The 17,488-nt window shown below is 41.2% G+C and overlaps 2 protein-coding genes across 4 annotated transcripts in view; one reads left to right on the top strand and one right to left on the bottom strand.

The window, feature by feature from the left end:
- Nucleotides 1-177: 177 nt before the first annotated feature.
- On the top strand, nucleotides 178-6,760 carry dedd (death effector domain containing). 2 transcript variants are annotated; one of them, XM_086101275.1, is made up of 5 exons: nucleotides 178-292; nucleotides 1,919-2,530; nucleotides 3,428-3,532; nucleotides 3,647-3,751; nucleotides 4,567-6,760. In XM_086101275.1, the coding sequence occupies exons 2-5, from the start codon at nucleotides 1,984-1,986 to the stop codon at nucleotides 4,968-4,970; spliced, it is 1,161 nt and encodes a 386-aa protein (XP_085957401.1). In that variant the 5' UTR covers nucleotides 178-292; nucleotides 1,919-1,983; the 3' UTR covers nucleotides 4,971-6,760. The 2 variants fall into 2 exon arrangements, with proteins under 2 accessions (XP_085957401.1, XP_085957409.1); XM_086101283.1 differs by lacking the exon at nucleotides 178-292 and adding an exon at nucleotides 1,402-1,612.
- Nucleotides 6,761-7,933: 1,173 nt separating this feature from the next.
- The window catches only part of LOC147210048 (paired box protein Pax-7-like), a 29,683-nt gene continuing 20,128 nt past the window's right edge, over nucleotides 7,934-17,488 (bottom strand). For both annotated transcript variants that reach the window (XM_086101253.1, XM_086101262.1), the window contains exons 7-9: nucleotides 17,104-17,300; nucleotides 11,659-11,926; nucleotides 7,934-8,849 (exon numbers count right to left, since the gene is read on the bottom strand). In XM_086101253.1, the coding sequence (XP_085957379.1) occupies nucleotides 8,734-8,849; nucleotides 11,659-11,926; nucleotides 17,104-17,300 (581 nt within the window). In that variant the 3' untranslated portion in view covers nucleotides 7,934-8,733. The remainder of the gene's footprint in view (nucleotides 8,850-11,658; nucleotides 11,927-17,103; nucleotides 17,301-17,488) is intronic.

Below are 17,488 nucleotides of genomic sequence, written 5' to 3'. Positions count from 1 at the left end.
TTTACAAATGTAATGCTGTATTTCAGTACGTTATTGTGCATTCGGTTAATATTCACATCTATAATATCGGTGCCGGTTAGAGAAAACAATTTGTGTTGTTGTGCTGACTTTCAATAAAGTTGAATTTTTCAAAAGAGAGGAAGAAGAAAAATGCGGCTTGGGAGGAAATGAACAGCGCTGTAAACAGGAAGTACTTTCATTTTATCCTAAAGTTCAAGTGGTATGTGTTTAAGGGCCGAAAAACAGCCAAAGAAGTCTTATTACACGCCGATAGGCGCTGTCCCACCACAAAGTAAGAGTTTTAAAACGTATATAATCAAACATCATTCTGTAGATAATCAGAACGTTTTTTGTCCACGGAGAAGTCTCACCAGATGACGCTAGTTTAGCATTAGCTGTCGCCATGTATTTACGGCGTGATAACTCCTCTCGGCTGACACACGAGCGTAATGTTTACTCACGCTGTCAAACACAACGAATTGCGGCGATCATTTTGACTTGAAATGACTGTTGGTCATTTATTGTTGTTTGTTTGATAATATGTTTGTTTGTTTTGACGCCGGTGTTGACGGTGCGGCTCTTGTTAGCTTGCGTCTGCAGCAATAAGACTCCAGGTCACGAGGATGAGCAATCTGCACATTTTTGTTGTGTGTCAAATTGAAATTGTGTAATTTAGCCGGGTCGGCGTCCAGCTGACTCCGAGCTCCTTCAAATTAACGTTTCGCCAAATCGATTGCACGCACGTTTCTGTTTAGTATCACGCCATGGCTTCTGATCATAATGGCAGTTAGGGATATGAACAATGTAGCGCGATCAGTTTAAGTCTGAGATCCAAGTTGCATTTGGTAGGCCCGTTGTGTCGTAAACCTTCGAGTCATTCCAAAGGTTATTGACGTGCTTTGTGTTGTCGTCATAGGTGAGTCCAGATGATCCACAGCCACTTTGACTTGTTATCCCACCTTGCCTGATTTCCGCATAATTTTATTGTGTTGAAGAACAAATGCCATTCTCCATTGAACCAAGAACGCGATAATAACAATAGCGCGTCTGACAGTTTGATCAGGCAAAGCATGGGTGAACAGTTCATCATCGTCTTTCAGTTTGTCCTTTATGATGGCCTTTGAAACAATTTCACGTATAGTTTGAACCCAAGATATGGACTCACGTGACCCGTTAACAACCATGACTGCCAACAAAAATATATGTATCGTATTTGTCCTTTAGTGTAAATGCCAGCGTATAAAGGAGTGTGCGTGTGGATGGTGGCGGTCACCAACGAAGGTGGCCACCAGCAACCAGGTAGTCCCCTAAAGTCCCCATCATTGATGGTACATTGTGATTTTCAAACAATGTTGTCAAAGCTACCATTTGAAAAAAAATAAAATGTGTTTTAATAAGTATTTACTCTTTGAATATTTATAATCAGCACTGATACCTCTTGTAACTTTGATAGTCAAGATTTCATTTAACACACTGATGAAAAGATGTGAACAAAGACCTTTCTTTTCAATGCAGATGATGATACACCGATGTGTCAAACTGCCGCAGTATAGCGCCAACTACTGTTGAGGAGGTCTTATTCAATGTCAGATTTGTTTTGCCTTAAGTATCGGTGAGTGTTATCGGCGATCTCCCATGAAAACCCAATACCTGTACCATAAAATATCGTCCCGATACCGGGTTTCGGTATTTGCCCATCCCTTGAAATTCTAGTTGTTTACTCAACTTTTCCAAACTGTACCATGTTCTGACTATACAAACCTCTCCAAAGTACTTTCTAGTAAGTAAAATGACAGAATTTGGAGTAGTTCCAGCAAATGTAAGCAATTGCAGCATGCTTCTGTTCCTGAGCTGTTATGTATTTGAAATGCCCACGTCACTTGTTCTACAATGAATGAATGTGTTGCTCCTTTTCTAGCTCATTAGCCAGAGAGGAAGACAGCAAGACTTGCAGTTGCTGATCTTGCACTTTTGGTCCCTGAGATGACATCACAGCAGCCTCAACTCCACGGTGGGGCTATTCATCACCAGGTTGCCAACAATGACTCAGCTCAACAAGCCCAGCCTCATCTCCAGGCCCATCATCTTGACTCAAATCCGAGCGGCGCCACCGCCGGCCGTCTGGACAACAGAGCTCTCACACGGCGGCCCGGATGCTCCACTTTGGCAACCACTGGCGGCGTCTCGGCCTGTTTGGTCAACTCCAGCGTATCCAAAGGATCGAGGAGTTTTGAGCCTTGGCCCGAGGAGGCGGTGGACAAATCGCATGGGTTGAACTCGCTGCACCGCATGTTTGATATAATCGGAGCCCAGCTCACTCATCGGGACGTTAGAGTACTGTCGTTTTTGTTCGTTGATGTGATTGACGAGTACGAGCGTGGAGGCATCAGGAGCGGACGAGATTTCTTGCTGGCACTGGAGCGCCAGGGTCGCTGTGATGAGACCAACTTTCAACACGTGCTCCAGCTTCTGAGGATTATCACTCGTCATGACCTATTGCCTTACGTCACACTTAAGAAACGACAGGCTGGTAAGTAGTCTTCTTGTCATTCCTAAATCATAATTTGCATATTGTAATTTACTGAACATGGGTTTAATTTGGAAAAACTACAGTACTTTAAAAAATGGCTTGAAGGAAGAAAGGTTCATGTTAGCATACAGACATGGCCGTAGTGACACACAGAAGCAGTTTACTGAATTGGAAAATATAGTAAGTGGCATACCAGAAGATCAGAAAGATCACATTATGGGGGAAATTATGCAAGGAAGTAAGGGATTCATTACACAGACATGTTTGTATTATGATGTAATGTTCATGTTTAAGATTTTTTTCGGAACACATTTCTGTATTTGCCAAAGATTGCGCTCTAGTGACATGTTCTACTGTATTCTCTGTTTGGGTGCACTGGTGGTTGGTGTGAGTAACTTTTAAAACATTAAAGGCTGTGTCTTTTTTTGTACATTTATTGAACATGTTGAAGTTAAAAAAAAGGAACAGTGGTTTCTGTCATGAATAAAAGCACAATGAAATCCATAACAGCAAAACAATCAACAGTGATCATGTACAAAAAGGGATAAGACGTCATACAAACAGAATCAGACTTGTGGAAATGAATTAAGCTGAATTGCATACTGAGTAAATATTTTAACGGAGTATAAACAATTGATTTATTTCGATGGCTTTTTTTTTAAAATAAGAAATTGAAGCACTTTCAGTGTCTTTGAAAAACAGGACTATAGTCATGATTATGTTAGCAAATATGAGGTAGAATCTAGGCTGGGGTAGCATAGTGAGTCACTTGGGTTGCCAAATTTGGCGTTTGTCCCCCTATTAATGGTCATGTGGCGATAGTGAGTGATAGTTGGGGTTATAGCTTTCATCTTCCATGTACAGATTCCACTCGTATGAAATGTGTGTGGTCCTCAGTGTGCCCAGATCCTGTTGACAAGTACCTGGAAGAGACGTCCGTGCGCTACATTTCACCCAGAGGAGCCATGAAAAGCAGGGAAAATGCGCCTCGCAGAATGACTGGTGAGTGTGCGCATGCACAAGTTCTGTTTTGATTACCGCAAGACAAAGTGGAAGAGAACGGTTTGGTGAAAACGTCTGCCTCACAACCCTAAGTCCTATGTCATGTGCTGACAGGACCCTATGTTGGGCCATCTCGGATGAAAGCGGCTCCTTCTGTACCAAACGGCGTGTGGAAGAGAAGCCATTCGTTATCCGACTTCAGAGAGAAGCAAACTTGTGGTATGAATGAAGTGTCCAAACTGTCAACCTCAGGAAACCTTTCTATTCATTTTACACGGTTTTAAGTTGAATGTGTTTTTTAACAAAAACACTCATTCACAACAAAAGTTACTTAAAAGCACTTGATATGAAGAAGGTTTAGGAAGCTGCTACCTATACTTTAAATGGATGAATGGGACATTCATCTCGAGGATGATGCATCTCTGATCTCCAACCACAGGAAACCTTTGGTTGGGGTCATTACTGGCAAAGGAGGGTCAGCTAGTTATTAAATGCAAAGGCTTACTTACCGGTACTTTTTTTTTCCCTCTCCCTGTCCTGTGAATGTTGACATGTTCTTTTCATTACAAATATGAAAACATATCATGTGTGTTATTATCTTAAATAGACTGCTTGTTTGTTCTTGTGATTTTGATGAAGATGCACCCAGATTTTCTGAGCATTTTCTTATCCAGAAATCTCAAGAATTCCCAGACTTGTCCCGCTCACTGTATGACATCATCATATTTGTTTGCTTTGGATTATAAAGACTGAGGGCAATTGAATAATCAGTTCAAAGCTGTCAGTCCAAGAATGTTGTTCCAATGATGCAGTCTATCATATGAAAAATGCGGGCCAAAAACGCTGAAGCAAAAAGGGGGTTGGGGGGGGGGGGTGACTGATCTAAAATTGAAGACAATACGAGAAGCTGGTGACTTGTTGCATTTTGTGCAGTATCAATAAGAGTCATCTTCATGGCCAGCTTTCCACATTTGAACCTTCTTGATGTCTAACCGCATGGAAATCTTGACCGCCCTTGTTCTCGGCTTCCCCAGATATACGCCTGCGCGTCCGTGCCGAATATTGCCAGCACGACTCGGCCCTTCAGGGCAACATCTTTTCCAACAAGCAAGAGGTGGTGGAGCGCCAATTTGAGCGCTTCAACCAGGCCAACACCATCCTCAAATCACGAGACTTGGGCTCCATCATCTGTGACATCAAGTTCTCCGAGCTCACCTACCTGGATGCTTTCTGGAGAGACTACATCAACGGCTCGTTGTTAGAGGCCCTGAAAGGAGTTTTCATCACAGATTCTCTGAAGCAGGCAGTGGGCCACGAGGCTATCAAACTGTTGGTCAATGTCGATGAGGAGGATTACCAGGCGGGCCGCCGCAGACTTCTTTGTAATTTGGTGACGAGCGGAGATCCTCCCGGTGGTGTCAAAGACTGCGTGTCGTAGACGTCAGGTCAAGCATACGGAAGGAATACAACTGTGCCTCCCGATGGGGACTAGAAAGAGCTGGAAGGACCATGCACATGTGATACCCGTGTTTTGGAATGTGTGTACGTATCTGGAATTGCAGCAAATCCCACTGATTCACTTCGCGCAATGGTCAGAGGAGAGTTGGTACCCCCGACGTATAGCATGCAAGGGGATTGGGGACTGTGCCAGCCAAAAGTAGTTGGTCATGCATACAGATTTACATTCATTTGAATCGAAATCTGTTCATTTTCTTCAAGGGAGAAAATGCTTTTTGTTTTATTTACACTGATTTTGATAACGTGAAAAATCCTCAATGGTGTCAAGTTACTGCTGGTGAGGGATACAGTATACCGAGTTTTTTTTGTTTGTTTTGTCCCCCCCCCCCATATAATTTATTTTTTCACGTCCGATTGGTTGCATTAACCCATTTTTAATGTGTTCAGTATGCTCTGGAAAAGCACCGACTTAAGTAGCCATGCAGTTAGTGTTGTTGTTTTTTTTTAAGTTTTGTGTGTGTTTTCCTCCTCTATGTCTAAGACCATTTTGTCCTAACAGGACTGATTATCACAAATGAATTTCATATTTACTTTCTGCATTTGCTGCCACACCAGAAAAAAAAGATGTTCATCATCATGTTATAATGTGATAAGTTTCACATTTTAAAAATGACAAGTGTCACGTAATAACATAATTAATGTTATAACATGGCACATTTTGGCTTTCACATTCACCGTAACAATGCAAAAGCAATTACTTTCCAATCCAGGTCACCGGCAGAATCCTTTTTGTGTTTTATAAATCAAAATGACGAGCGACATAATTACGACTACTCTAAAAAATAATGTCAAGTGTTTAAAATTATTTAACGTTTTCAAAATTCCATCTCTGACCCTAAACGGAAGTAAGTGCTTCATTTTGTTGTGCCGAATGCGGAAGCTTTTTAACGTGCTAAGTTTTTATTTGATACATTATTGTCTTTTAGGTAACTCTCAGCTGAAGTTTGAAGGACGCTCCGTTAATGTGTCATGTTTTTACCACCAACTTGTTTTAAATATTATTTGTCATAAGAACAGTATATGGTGGAAGTGAACATGGTTACCATTAAAATAATCGGATTTTGAGAAAACAATGTGCAGTCAATGGATAAAGAATTCAAGTGCTATGCTTTACATATCAGGATGTTGTGAGGGGTTGGGAATCTGCTCCTTAGCTGTTTTTAAAAAAAGACAATATGGGAAAAAAATGTTTTAAGTGCTTGTATTCAAAAAGCTTTGTATGTGGACTATCTCTATCACTCAAATGTGAATTTATCCAACCAAGTAGTTGTTTTGTGAAGTGCCTTTGTCAGAAAATATGTCCCTTGACAAAGTCCTCATAGTTAGGTCCAACTGTGACGCACATGCAGTAAAACATATTGTAGATACATTTTTTTTTGTTTACTTGAGTTCCACTTCAGTTCCCTTGCATTCCGTATTTTTATATGAGTAGTTTTGAAAAACCATTACTTTCACAATTTCGATGTCGCATATTACTTTGGGGGTTTTTTTCAAAGCAGAAGGACACTATATAAATCTAATATATTACATTGGTCAATAGCAAATTTTCATTACAATGGCTTTATGTGTGTCCCTATACATCTTTTTGAGGCAGATTTAAAGAGACACGAGAACTTATTTCCTGATTTCTCCCAAACAAATATTGATAAAATTGAAAATCCAAGCTTGGTTGTCATTTTCCTGATCAGAAAATACATTCAGAGTGACAAACTGGCCATCCTAGCCACAAGCATTTTGTAATCCCAGGAAATCTACAGCAGAACAGAATTGATTTAACAATGTGGGTTCTCTGCTCGGTTCACCCTGTGCTTCTGCTATTTCTTCCATAAAGCCACAAGAAGCTGGTAAGATGACATCTCGTGTGCGTGTATGACGAAGTGAGAACCTGAAACAATGAGGTAAGATTGTAGCAAAGTCCATTGATGAACCGTTCATGTACAACAGTCGGTTTGATTACAGCTGATAGCGGTATCTTAAGCGAGTTTCTTGGGTACCCTTTTCTGAAAGGCGCCTGGACACCTATGAGTGGTGAGAATCCATTAAAGTACTTTAGCAAAACGCTATTCACAGACGCCCAGGTTACCGGAAATGTCCACGTTGGCGACACAGCTTTTGGGTTTTTTCCCTACATAACTTCCACATTAAACAATTAAAACACATGGGAGCTTTAAAAACTATTTTCATTTCATAATTTACAATAGGTTTAATTTCATTTTTTGAACGAATAAAACACTTTAAAAAAAATACATATGCTTTGTTTTTGCCACCAGATGTTGCCACCAGATGGCAGTACGACACCATGTAATAATCCATCCATTGAAATAAAGTTTTACAATCCCACACGTACGGAATTTGGAATGCCAACATACAATTTCGTGCTACTGGATCCAATTCGTGGAACTTGAAGTTAGCTACCATTCATTTCTATCCTTCCTGTCCCTGTCCTGTTACTCAGTTAAGCGACTGACTTGATTTGACTGTTCTGGGCATGTTTTTGGGGACTTGGTGCATGGAAGTCCAAATCCCCGAACTTGACCGTATCTACCATCCCCTCCTAACTTTTGCCCTCAGTCAAGCAACTGTCTGGGGCATGTGTCTGTTGTACGAAACGTATGGAGGTGTTAGACTGTACAATTCCAAGAATCTTAAGTCCCTTTTCTGGAAATGAACTTTCCATTCCACTGGCCCGATACAACTCTTTCACTTCCGATACTGATATTGCTGCCTAGAGTACGATCCGATATCAATCCAATACGATATCAGCAGGAATATTAAAAGGTTCTTTTTTTTTTTTTTTTAAGTATGAAATGGGTGCACCCTGAACTGGTCGTAAGCCAATTGCATGTTGCATATAGACAAATAAGCATTCACATATTTAATCAAATTCTGTTTTATTAAATAATCGAAGGTGAGCATAGTTACAGAAGGCAATTGAAGTCTTGTTTGATCCACACAAATGTGTCCATGTCAACAGTGAAGAAAGAATTTGAGGATGAATTAAAAAAAAAAAGGACACACTTGAGAAAATCCACTGTGGATTTGACCACAATAATATGAATAATTATAATCATAATCCAAATTTGATCTGCCTTTTATTTAGTGAGAATGAAATAATGTCCAAAATGGAAAATCTTGAATGTCTTGCCTCCAACTACATTTGATGAATCTCACATACAAACACATTAAAAAATTATTTTGACCTGATTTGAAATTTCTTAATAACAATATATTACAAAGATATACATTTTTTACAATAATATGACACAAATTATTCGACTAATATTTAGCGATCTAAAGATTGTCAAAACGAAAAGGTAAAACAAAATAGATGAATATTTTTCAAAGTCCCCAAATGTTTTGAAACACATCATTGCAATTGCTGGGACCTTTTGCACAAATTTGACCATTTCAAAAGTCTTCCAATTCTTTTCAGCCACTCTTCACCCATTTAGAAATGCAGCTATGACTCCATGGAAAAACTTAAAACATGTCGTAAAATATACGGACTAGTAATAATTAGCTGGAATGTTCCCCTTGGAAATGATTTAAGATGATACCTGAAATTATCAACCAAAATAGCCTCACATCAAACCAAATAATTTGCATGTTTAGCTCACTTTTTTTCCTCTTCACAAAATGGAACAACCGAAGGTGATCGCACTGCCGGTGTCATGATGTTAGGACTAGTACGCCTGACCAGTCTCCACCTGCAGCAGTCCCAAAACACCCGAGTGGTCGGACAGCTTCACCCTGCGCTGGCTGGACAGGCCCACGTTTTTGGCCAGACAATTCATAGCAGCTGGAGAGGACAAGAGAAAACATATCTCTGTTTCTCAAAAATGAATTAGGAGAAAAATAACATTTCACACTCTTCATGTCACTGTAAAGGATTTATTCAGTAATATGTATATTTTTAATATGGTATATGTTTTTCAGTTGCCTGAGTATCTCCAAAACGTTTGCCCCAAACAATGAGTTAGCTGCTAATGCAGCTAGCATTCACCCTTGAGCAAAAGCCTGTTACTGTCATTCGAATAATATTTAATTGAATTAGCAGTAAAAGAACATTTACCAGTCTTTATTTCATTGTAACGGATTTATTCAGCCATGTTTGTTAAATAGCCTCCAGTATATGTTTTGCAGGTGCCTGAGTACTACCTCCAACAGGTTTGCACCAAACAGGACAAAATATATACAGTATGACAAATAAAAGATCTCATAAAAAAGTATGCTATTGATGGCTGGCTGGACCAATCAAATTACATCATGACTTATAGGTTTTTTTTCTTTAAAGCTCAAAAAGGATCAGATAAAAGTGCTGCTCTTCAAAAATGTAGGTGTCTAACATGTCCTCCAATTGTGAAATGACCCATATAGCCATACACGAAGTCTATTCGTGTATGGCTTGTTTATAACAGCCCTCCAATATGGCCGCCGGTCGTGCATTGTGGGTAATTGCTAACAGAACGGAGCCCTCTATATCCGGTCCAATTGAAGTCACACATTTCCACAGCATTATCTTTCATTAATTCAACACAAAATATGAAGTTGATCCATGTAATCGCAGCACGAAGGTCATTTCTTTGTGTGCGAGAGACAAAGAAGCATGTGTTAAACAGACCGGCATAAACATATTCGCTTGATCGTGTTGGAACGTGAGTGGGGTCGATTTTTGTGTGCAAACATTCAGCGGCACCTGCCCATTTAGTTTTGTTTACATGATTCAAAGTGAGCGATAAGAAGACAGCAAGCCAGACAGACAGACTGACAAAAGGCCCATAATAATAAGCAAAGCCGGCATTAATGCTCAGCACATTTCTCACATGTGGCTCCGCCCCTGTCGAGTTGCTGATGGCTCCTCTTTTTTAAAATGACGAGAGAGAGAGAGAAGGGTGTTGACAGCAACGTGACATGACGTGGTGTGTTTGTGTGCGGATAAGAAGCGCGTGTCCGTTAGGATGCTTCTGCGCGTGGAGTACACAAAAAAAGGAAAGTGTCACACAAGGAGGAAGAAGAGCATCTATGGGCGGGCAAGTCTGTCATCCAGGAGCACTTTGGGAACCTCTACGGTTTAGTGAGGCCTTCCATGTGAAGCTTTCCTCCCCCCCCCCCGTCAGACAGATTTACACCTTAAACCCCTGCTGAGCAGTCACACCGAGACTCCTCTGTGTCCAAGGTGGAGCCTATCGAGCGACACACAAACATGCGCGCGCGCACACACCGCAGCTATTTTGACAGTGGCGTATGTTCTTTAATCTGTCGGGTGCTTTTTTTGAATTAGAGCAAGAGTGAAATGCCAGAAGTAAAGTTAGTTTTGCAGGAAGAGGAAGTGGGGGTCAATGGAAGGCCTCAGCCAAAACCTTTGCATCCCTGAAAGGATCGTATCAATCAAAGTGGCATCACTTTAAAAGCACCTTTTTTGAATCCGCTGCAAATATAGAGCAAAATCAAGTGACTAATGGGTGAACCGATGACATTCTATGAGGCTCCGCCTGCAAGTGATTGTTAACAGCTGCTCCAAATGACTGCCATTTTTCAGCACCTGTAATGACTATCGAGCCCTGTACTATATAGCCACTTCTATATTTTGCAAACAAATCAAAGGTGTGCCGTGGAAACCCTTGTTGTTCACTCGCACACAATGAAAGTACAAAGTATTGCTTTGCAGCCATCTTGAGGCATCTTGGTGCCAAGGAACTATGTTGAAGTGAGTCATTTAGACAAAGGTAGCATTGTGTAGTGCTGGGCAATGAAATTAAATTTCACCGTGATTGCGATTTTTGCTTCTCACAAGCTTAAAAACATTATAGTTGAAGATAAGCAATTAATTTGCGGAAAGGAGTTTGCAAGTGGGCGGCCCGGTAGGCGAGTGGTTAGCACATTGACTTCACAGTGCAGAGATACCGGGTTCAATTCCAGCTCCGGCCTTCCTGTGTGGACTTTGCATGTTCTCCCCGCGCTTGCATGGGTTTTCTCCGGGTACTTTCCTCCCACATTCCAAAAACATGCATGGCAGACTGATTGAACACTCCAAATTGTCCCTAGGTGTGTGAGTGTGGGCACGAATGGTTGTTCGTTTCTGTGTGCCCTGCGATTGGCTGGCAACCGATTCAGGGTGTCCCCCGCCTACTGCCCGAAGACAGCTGGGATAGGCTCCAGCACCGCCCCCCCCCACCCCCCGCGACCCTAGTGAGGATCAAGCGGTTCAGAAAATGAAGGAATGAATGAGTTTGCAAGTTCCCAATGCTGTGAATTGACCATTTTGCTTGTGCAGCAAGCGTGTGATGTTATGTGATTCAGCCCTCCCCGAGGATGCTCTTTATTGACACCCCATTTAGAGTTTACTGTAAAATGTAAATGTATTTTTGACGCTGATTTAAAAAAAAGTCATGGCCTTTTTTTTCCAGCCCGTCAAGGTTTTGGGGATATTTTGATTTTTATTTGACTTTCTTGTAGCTTGCCCTACTGCGCATGTGACCAATAATTATCACATCCATGCTACAGGGATCAAGTATAATGCTCTTTGAGATCCTGTCAGCAAACACTTGCTTTAGCGTGAGCAGTAAGCGACAATTATCACGCTAAGCCAGGACACCAGCAGGACTTACTCTGGCCATACTGAGTGTACTGATATCCCACGGCAGCCACAGTGGGGTCCACGCTGTAGTTGGTGGTGCTGTACGTTGAGGGGCAGTAGGACTGGGAGGACGGAAGGCTGTCCACCGTCTTAATGGAGGCCTCCACCGAACGGTGGCTGCCGGGGGCTGACGCGCCGTTAGGTGGAGGGGCTTCCAACATGCTGTGGAGCGGCGACACAGAGAAGTCGTGTTGGGGTTGGGAGGAAACGCCACTCGGGTTACTCAGGATGCTCATCACCTGCAAATAGACACAAGCACAGGCTCATGTGGTCGGTGCATCACAATGAGCCCAAATGAGACTTCAATGGCCACTTATGAGTGGACTCAACTCAATTGTACAACCGAAATTGTGGACAGTGTTAAGGTCATGTTTATGAAATTCTGTGTTATTAAAAGACAAGTCAAACGTTTTCTTTAGAATATGTTCTAAAGAACCCCTAGTCTAGACGTGGTATTCGGATTGTTATTGCCTTTGCGGAATGTGATTCAGGCAGTGAAACCCATCCATTTTTATCTACCACAAGGGGTGGCCATTTTGCCACTTGCTGCTGATCGAAAATGACATCACAGTTGCTCAAGACTCGACCAATCATGGCTCAGTTTACGAACGTCACACGACCAAACAGGTGAGCCCTTGTGTCATCCTATGTGGTGCCGACAGCCACTTGTGTTTTGTCAAGAACCTCATCTCAAGTCTCTTAATTTCCTAGCTCCTGGCTAACATTGAAACGTAGCCCTGAGGTTGTCTTCACGCCGCCATTTTGAGGAGTGTCTCAGTTGTCTTCAATTTTAATTGAGGTGGGCGGATCCAGCCTCGAGGGGATTTCACCGGCTAACTGAAATGAAGGAACCTCTGATGTATCCTCCGTAGAAGTGTCCTACCACCTCAACTGTGACATGAAAATGGGCGTGCACCAGCCGGACCGTAAATGCCGCAGGTCTTCAAATGTTTTTGTCCTTCCTTGATTATTTGAGTTTGAACTTACTGATTCTGTTAAGTGCCTATTTTATTTGAGGCAGTACTTGATACCAAAATGACTTGATTACACCTGCCTCATGGTTACAACGGCTGACCAACCACCTGTTTTGAAGTTCTGCAGTAATTTGACTATTTTTTTTCTCAAATGTACCATGTTTCACTACAGAAAGAAAATAATTTTTTGCTGACTCTGGGCATGTGGGGTACACCCTGGACTTATCGCCAACCAATCGCAGGGCAGCCATAAACAAACAAGCATTCACACCCACAGTCACAATTTACAATATTTGAAACTGACTGTGTGGTGTGCTGACCCAATTACACTGCCATTCTGCCTGTAGTGTAACCAAATAATATTAATTCTCTCTATCCAACATGCAAGTCTCAAAAACAATTAAAAAATATGTAAAATAACACACAATATATGTACACACTGAGTGCCAGCTGACCAATCAGTGGTTCTGCTATTCTATTCATCTATTTGTCTAGAAGCCTGCTAAAGATGGTAGAGTCACAAATTTCCAAAATTGTAATTCCTTACTCAGTCGATATTTACCAAACTATTATCAGCACTGAATCATTCCCAATTATATTTGGATTCGACCACATGGTTGGCTACTGCCAAGGTGAACAGAGACTCGAAGTGTAGTTTGATACTCTAAAATTCTGATTAAAATAAAAAAGAGAAAATATGGATTTATGAAGACTTAAATTATGAACTCGGCAATGTGTTGTTTCTTTTGAAAACGTGTGTCAGGAAAAAAAGAAATTGAGCCATGATCAACCTTCCTTAAATTTAATTCTTTCGGTCTGATTCTTTTATTTTGCGGCAGCTAAGCTTCTATCCGAAGTCAAGCAGCATGCGTTTTTTTAGCCGACATCTCACAACCTTCCAGTATGATGGTCTAAATATATACGCTCATCCTTTTTGATTGGTTGACATTGGAGTCTGCCACTTGACAGTATGCCCAGCCAAAGGGCTTAATGCCGCAAATTTTAATAGCAGCTGAGACTAATATTGACATTCAGCTTCCAAGCACACACTGTAAAATGTGGGCTGTGTACCAATAGAGATTGTATTTTTGTTGATTTGTATTTGTATTTTGGTAAACCCTCAGACCAAAACACCAAATGTACCCGAAATTGCCGGTGGAATAAATGGACATTACACACATACTGGATGATATGACCGTTAACTACTGGTACACATCTTTTAATTTTATTGCAACATTTAGTCTTCTCGTTGGAGTATTAAGTACAGTGTATGCCATTTGATTATATATTTTGATTATTATAATTATTCCTATATTAAAAGTAATTTGGATTGTTTCTTATTTACACTGGTCAACAATTTTTTTTACAAAATTTTTTTTCAACACAGATGTGCGTAAACCTTTCTTTTTTTTGTGTTGATTCAAATATTTTTTGAATACTTATTATGAATTAAGGGTTACGCTCAGCAACAGGTGGAATAGGTGGGTGCCCCCCCCCATATACATATATATACTGTAGATATACAGTATATATACATACGGTATATACTGTATATATGCCAATTGGTTTGGCATTACTGATGATTTGATGTTTATTTGTATTTAATTAACTTGGATAATTTGGATTTGAGAGAGAGAGAGAGTACAGTATATTTATTTTGTTCTCCTCTTTCAGTTGACTTTTGCATGTTTTTTTAATTGGTAAAAGTTTTAAATCATGCTTTCTTTGTTTTACATTACAAAAATCAAATTACAGGAGCTTTGGCCATTTTTACATCTACTATATATAAATATGTGTGTGTGTGTGTGAGCGAGAGAGAATGCTGGGGGAGGGGGTAATATGTGTGAAGAGGCACCCGCGCATCCCCCCAGCCCACCTTATCTCAGGCCGACAGTTGTCTGGAAACATGAGCAGAGGCCTGAGCTCGCGAGGCAGGCAGGCCTGGGGATATGGATCAAAGACACACAGCCACAGAACCAAAGCAGCTCTGATCCCCCAACACTGAAACCAACTCTCTTCGAACATTACTCGCCCTCTCTCTCTCTCCCTCTCCCTCTCCCTCTCCCTCTCTGTCTCCCTCTCCCTCTCCGTCTCCGTCTCCGTCTCTCTCTCTCTCTCTCTCTCTCTCTCTCTCCCTCTCTCTCTCTCTGCCTAACATCAAATAGCAAGCTAGAGAGCTTCTCCATTCCGGTGCAGGCTACTAAATCTTTTTCTCACAACAAACTGGAGACGAAATGAGCGCTTCCTTTCTTTTCTTGTGTAACGCATTGACGTTTTGGGGTCACTGTAGGAAGTGATCATGTCACCTTCAGTGACCTGATTAGAAAAGAGTCCATCCAATTCATGTGAGCTCTTTTTTTTTTTCATGTGAAAGGAAAGCAATCATTATATTGCGAAGGTTTAAAGAAATGTTTACCCACTGAGGATTGCAGTGTTTTCCTCTCTGCGACGCTTTGAATTGGCAGCAGCCTTCACATGAAAGCAAACATCCATTCCCCCCACTTTGAATATACGAAGAGGAGGTTCAAATGTGGAGTGTGACGTACATTTCAAATATAATATGGCTGTTTAAAATTGTGTGCTGCCTGTCAGGTGTTCAGGATCTCCATGGCTTCTGTGCGATTCAAAAAAAAAAGGAATCAGTGCTGTGCCACTGTCTCATGTAAATGCTTAAGAACGCGGTGAAAGGATGAAGAGCAATGTAAACTCGATTGACAGATGAATAGTCGGGGAATGGAAATGAATGAGTGTTATTGATTTCTCCCACATGAGACTTGCATGCTAAAACTCTCATTCACGGGCCATAAGCTTCCATGTATGCCCATGCATGAGCAGCGTAGTGCGGCCTTTTAAAATACGTATCATATAAAGCAGTCAGAAATACCATAGACGACAACCCGCAATGGCTTTTTGAGGGATTTTTGTCAAGTGTTGAATCAAGGAGAGCGTATCTACATTTTAAAGTAAGCGTTGTCAACAACAACAATTTCTACAAAGCCTCAAATAGCCATTTGTTAAGCATTGCACAAGCTGAAGCAATGTAATAAGTAGTTGCTCCTCAAACAAAGTCATTTCACCAACACCTCGGCTCCCAAATTGCGGTTGCCTAATAAAATACTTTGGGTATTACCGCCGTCACCTAAACTAATGATAAAGAACACAAAAGACATGAACTCATGATCATAAATCTGAATCGATAAGCCCTTTGCCAGGAATGGTGTGCTTGCTTGATGATCAGTTACAGTGCAATCCGATATAAATTGATCCATGAGAGATTCTGGATGCTGACATTTGGGAATTCCTACGTGAAATAATTGTTAAATACCGTGACATCAGTTCTAATCATTCTTCACTGGTGAACAGCAAATGTGGCATTCTCAAAGAGAAATCATTGCATTTCATTGTCAAAAGGAGCCTAATAGCCAAGTGTAATGCAAGCAGTCAAAGCTACTCGCAAGTGAACCAATAACCATGACAATATACAGTATATAATGCACCCCCCCCCCCCCCCCATCCCCTGCATGGTAATCCCTAGTGTAAACCAAGGCCGCGTTCTTTAGGGATAGAGATTTTACCAAATGAAGAGAGCCATGTCTCTTGATATACATGTGGTGTTCTTTTTGTAGTATTAAGCCCCTACAAAACGATTAAACACATGCTGTAGAGACACCTCTGTTATCCCCCAACTCCCCGCAACAACAGCAAATCCCTGTTTTGTCAGAAATCCTCACCTCCCCTGTCTTGTCAACGAAAATTGGACGAATGTACAGTAGGTCTGGCAGCTTTGGGAAAATGAGATAAAAACTGAAAATCAAATAAATGGCTGGTTCGAGTCATTGCTGGAATTTGTGGAGGTCTGTTTTGCACTGTGGAAAAGTTTTCAGGCTTGATGTGTTTTACGTGTTGTTGGTTTTTGTTTTTGTTTTTTTTAATAGTTACAACCCAAAATATTTTTTTTTACCAGGGGCAGCAACGTTTGTAAGGCTCAAACTATTTTATCTTTCTTTGCTGAGCAGTTTTGCAAATCAATCACTGGATCTGAAGAGCAACTTTCTTTATTTTGAGGAGCGGCTTTTATTTATTTATTTTGCTGGGACTTTGAACCACGGGTTTTGTTAACAACAAGAATAGGACAATAGTGTATAGGTTTCGCGAATGGATTGCTTGAGGTAATGACTCATCATAATTGTTGTGTCACACTGCCGTAACAGCCGACCTGAATTACCGCATATCCCATTTGAGGTTTTTAATTGGATATTACCTCAGGAATCAGTGGAGTCTGCAGCAAGGATCTGCATTAGGAGACAGACCCAAACAAAAAGTGACCGTGTTGAGCCTTACCTGACCTAACATCACTGAAATGGTAGCGAGTTCAAAAGAAAAGACAAAATGCACACCGCCGTCCTCATGCATAAGTATAAAAATAGACATGTAAAATTTACCTGCGGGGAAAGCCCGGCACTGACCGGGTTGACGTGGCTGCTCGGTGCAGACGTCATGAAGGTGTCGGAGTAGCCAGAAAAGCTGTGGCGATTCGAAGCTAGACCATAGGTGGAACTGTTGTCATTGCTGGGTAGACCACTCTGGTGAATAGTGGAGGGGGGTAGCGGTTGGGGCCGGTGAACTGTCCCGCCGCCGTCTGAAAAGATAAATAACAGTACGTAGCCATACAGTAGTCTTCACACAATACGCCCTGTGAATGCACTTTCTGCACTTATGTTCCTGATGAACTGTCAAAGTCAACACCACCGCCAAAAATGTCACAAAAGGTATGTCTTTACAAATAATCATAATCCTCGACTTGATATGAAATTTATATGAACACAA

The sequence above is a fragment of the Hippocampus guttulatus genome, chromosome 1 (assembly GCF_054856545.1).
Source record: "Hippocampus guttulatus isolate MCC_2025c chromosome 1, RoL_Hgut_1.0, whole genome shotgun sequence".
Taxonomy (NCBI): Eukaryota; Metazoa; Chordata; class Actinopteri; order Syngnathiformes; family Syngnathidae; genus Hippocampus; species Hippocampus guttulatus.
This window is presented reverse-complemented; position numbering and strand designations above follow the sequence as displayed.

Excerpts from the sequence above, each read along its gene's own strand:
- dedd (XM_086101275.1), top strand. The coding sequence starts at position 1,984 with ATGACATCACAGCAGCCTCAACTCCACGGTGGGGCTATTCATCACCAG. Across the intron at positions 2,531-3,427 it reads ACTTAAGAAACGACAGGCTG|TGTGCCCAGATCCTGTTGAC; the intron begins GTAAGTAGTCTT and ends TGTGGTCCTCAG. Across the intron at positions 3,533-3,646 it reads TGCGCCTCGCAGAATGACTG|GACCCTATGTTGGGCCATCT; the intron begins GTGAGTGTGCGC and ends ATGTGCTGACAG.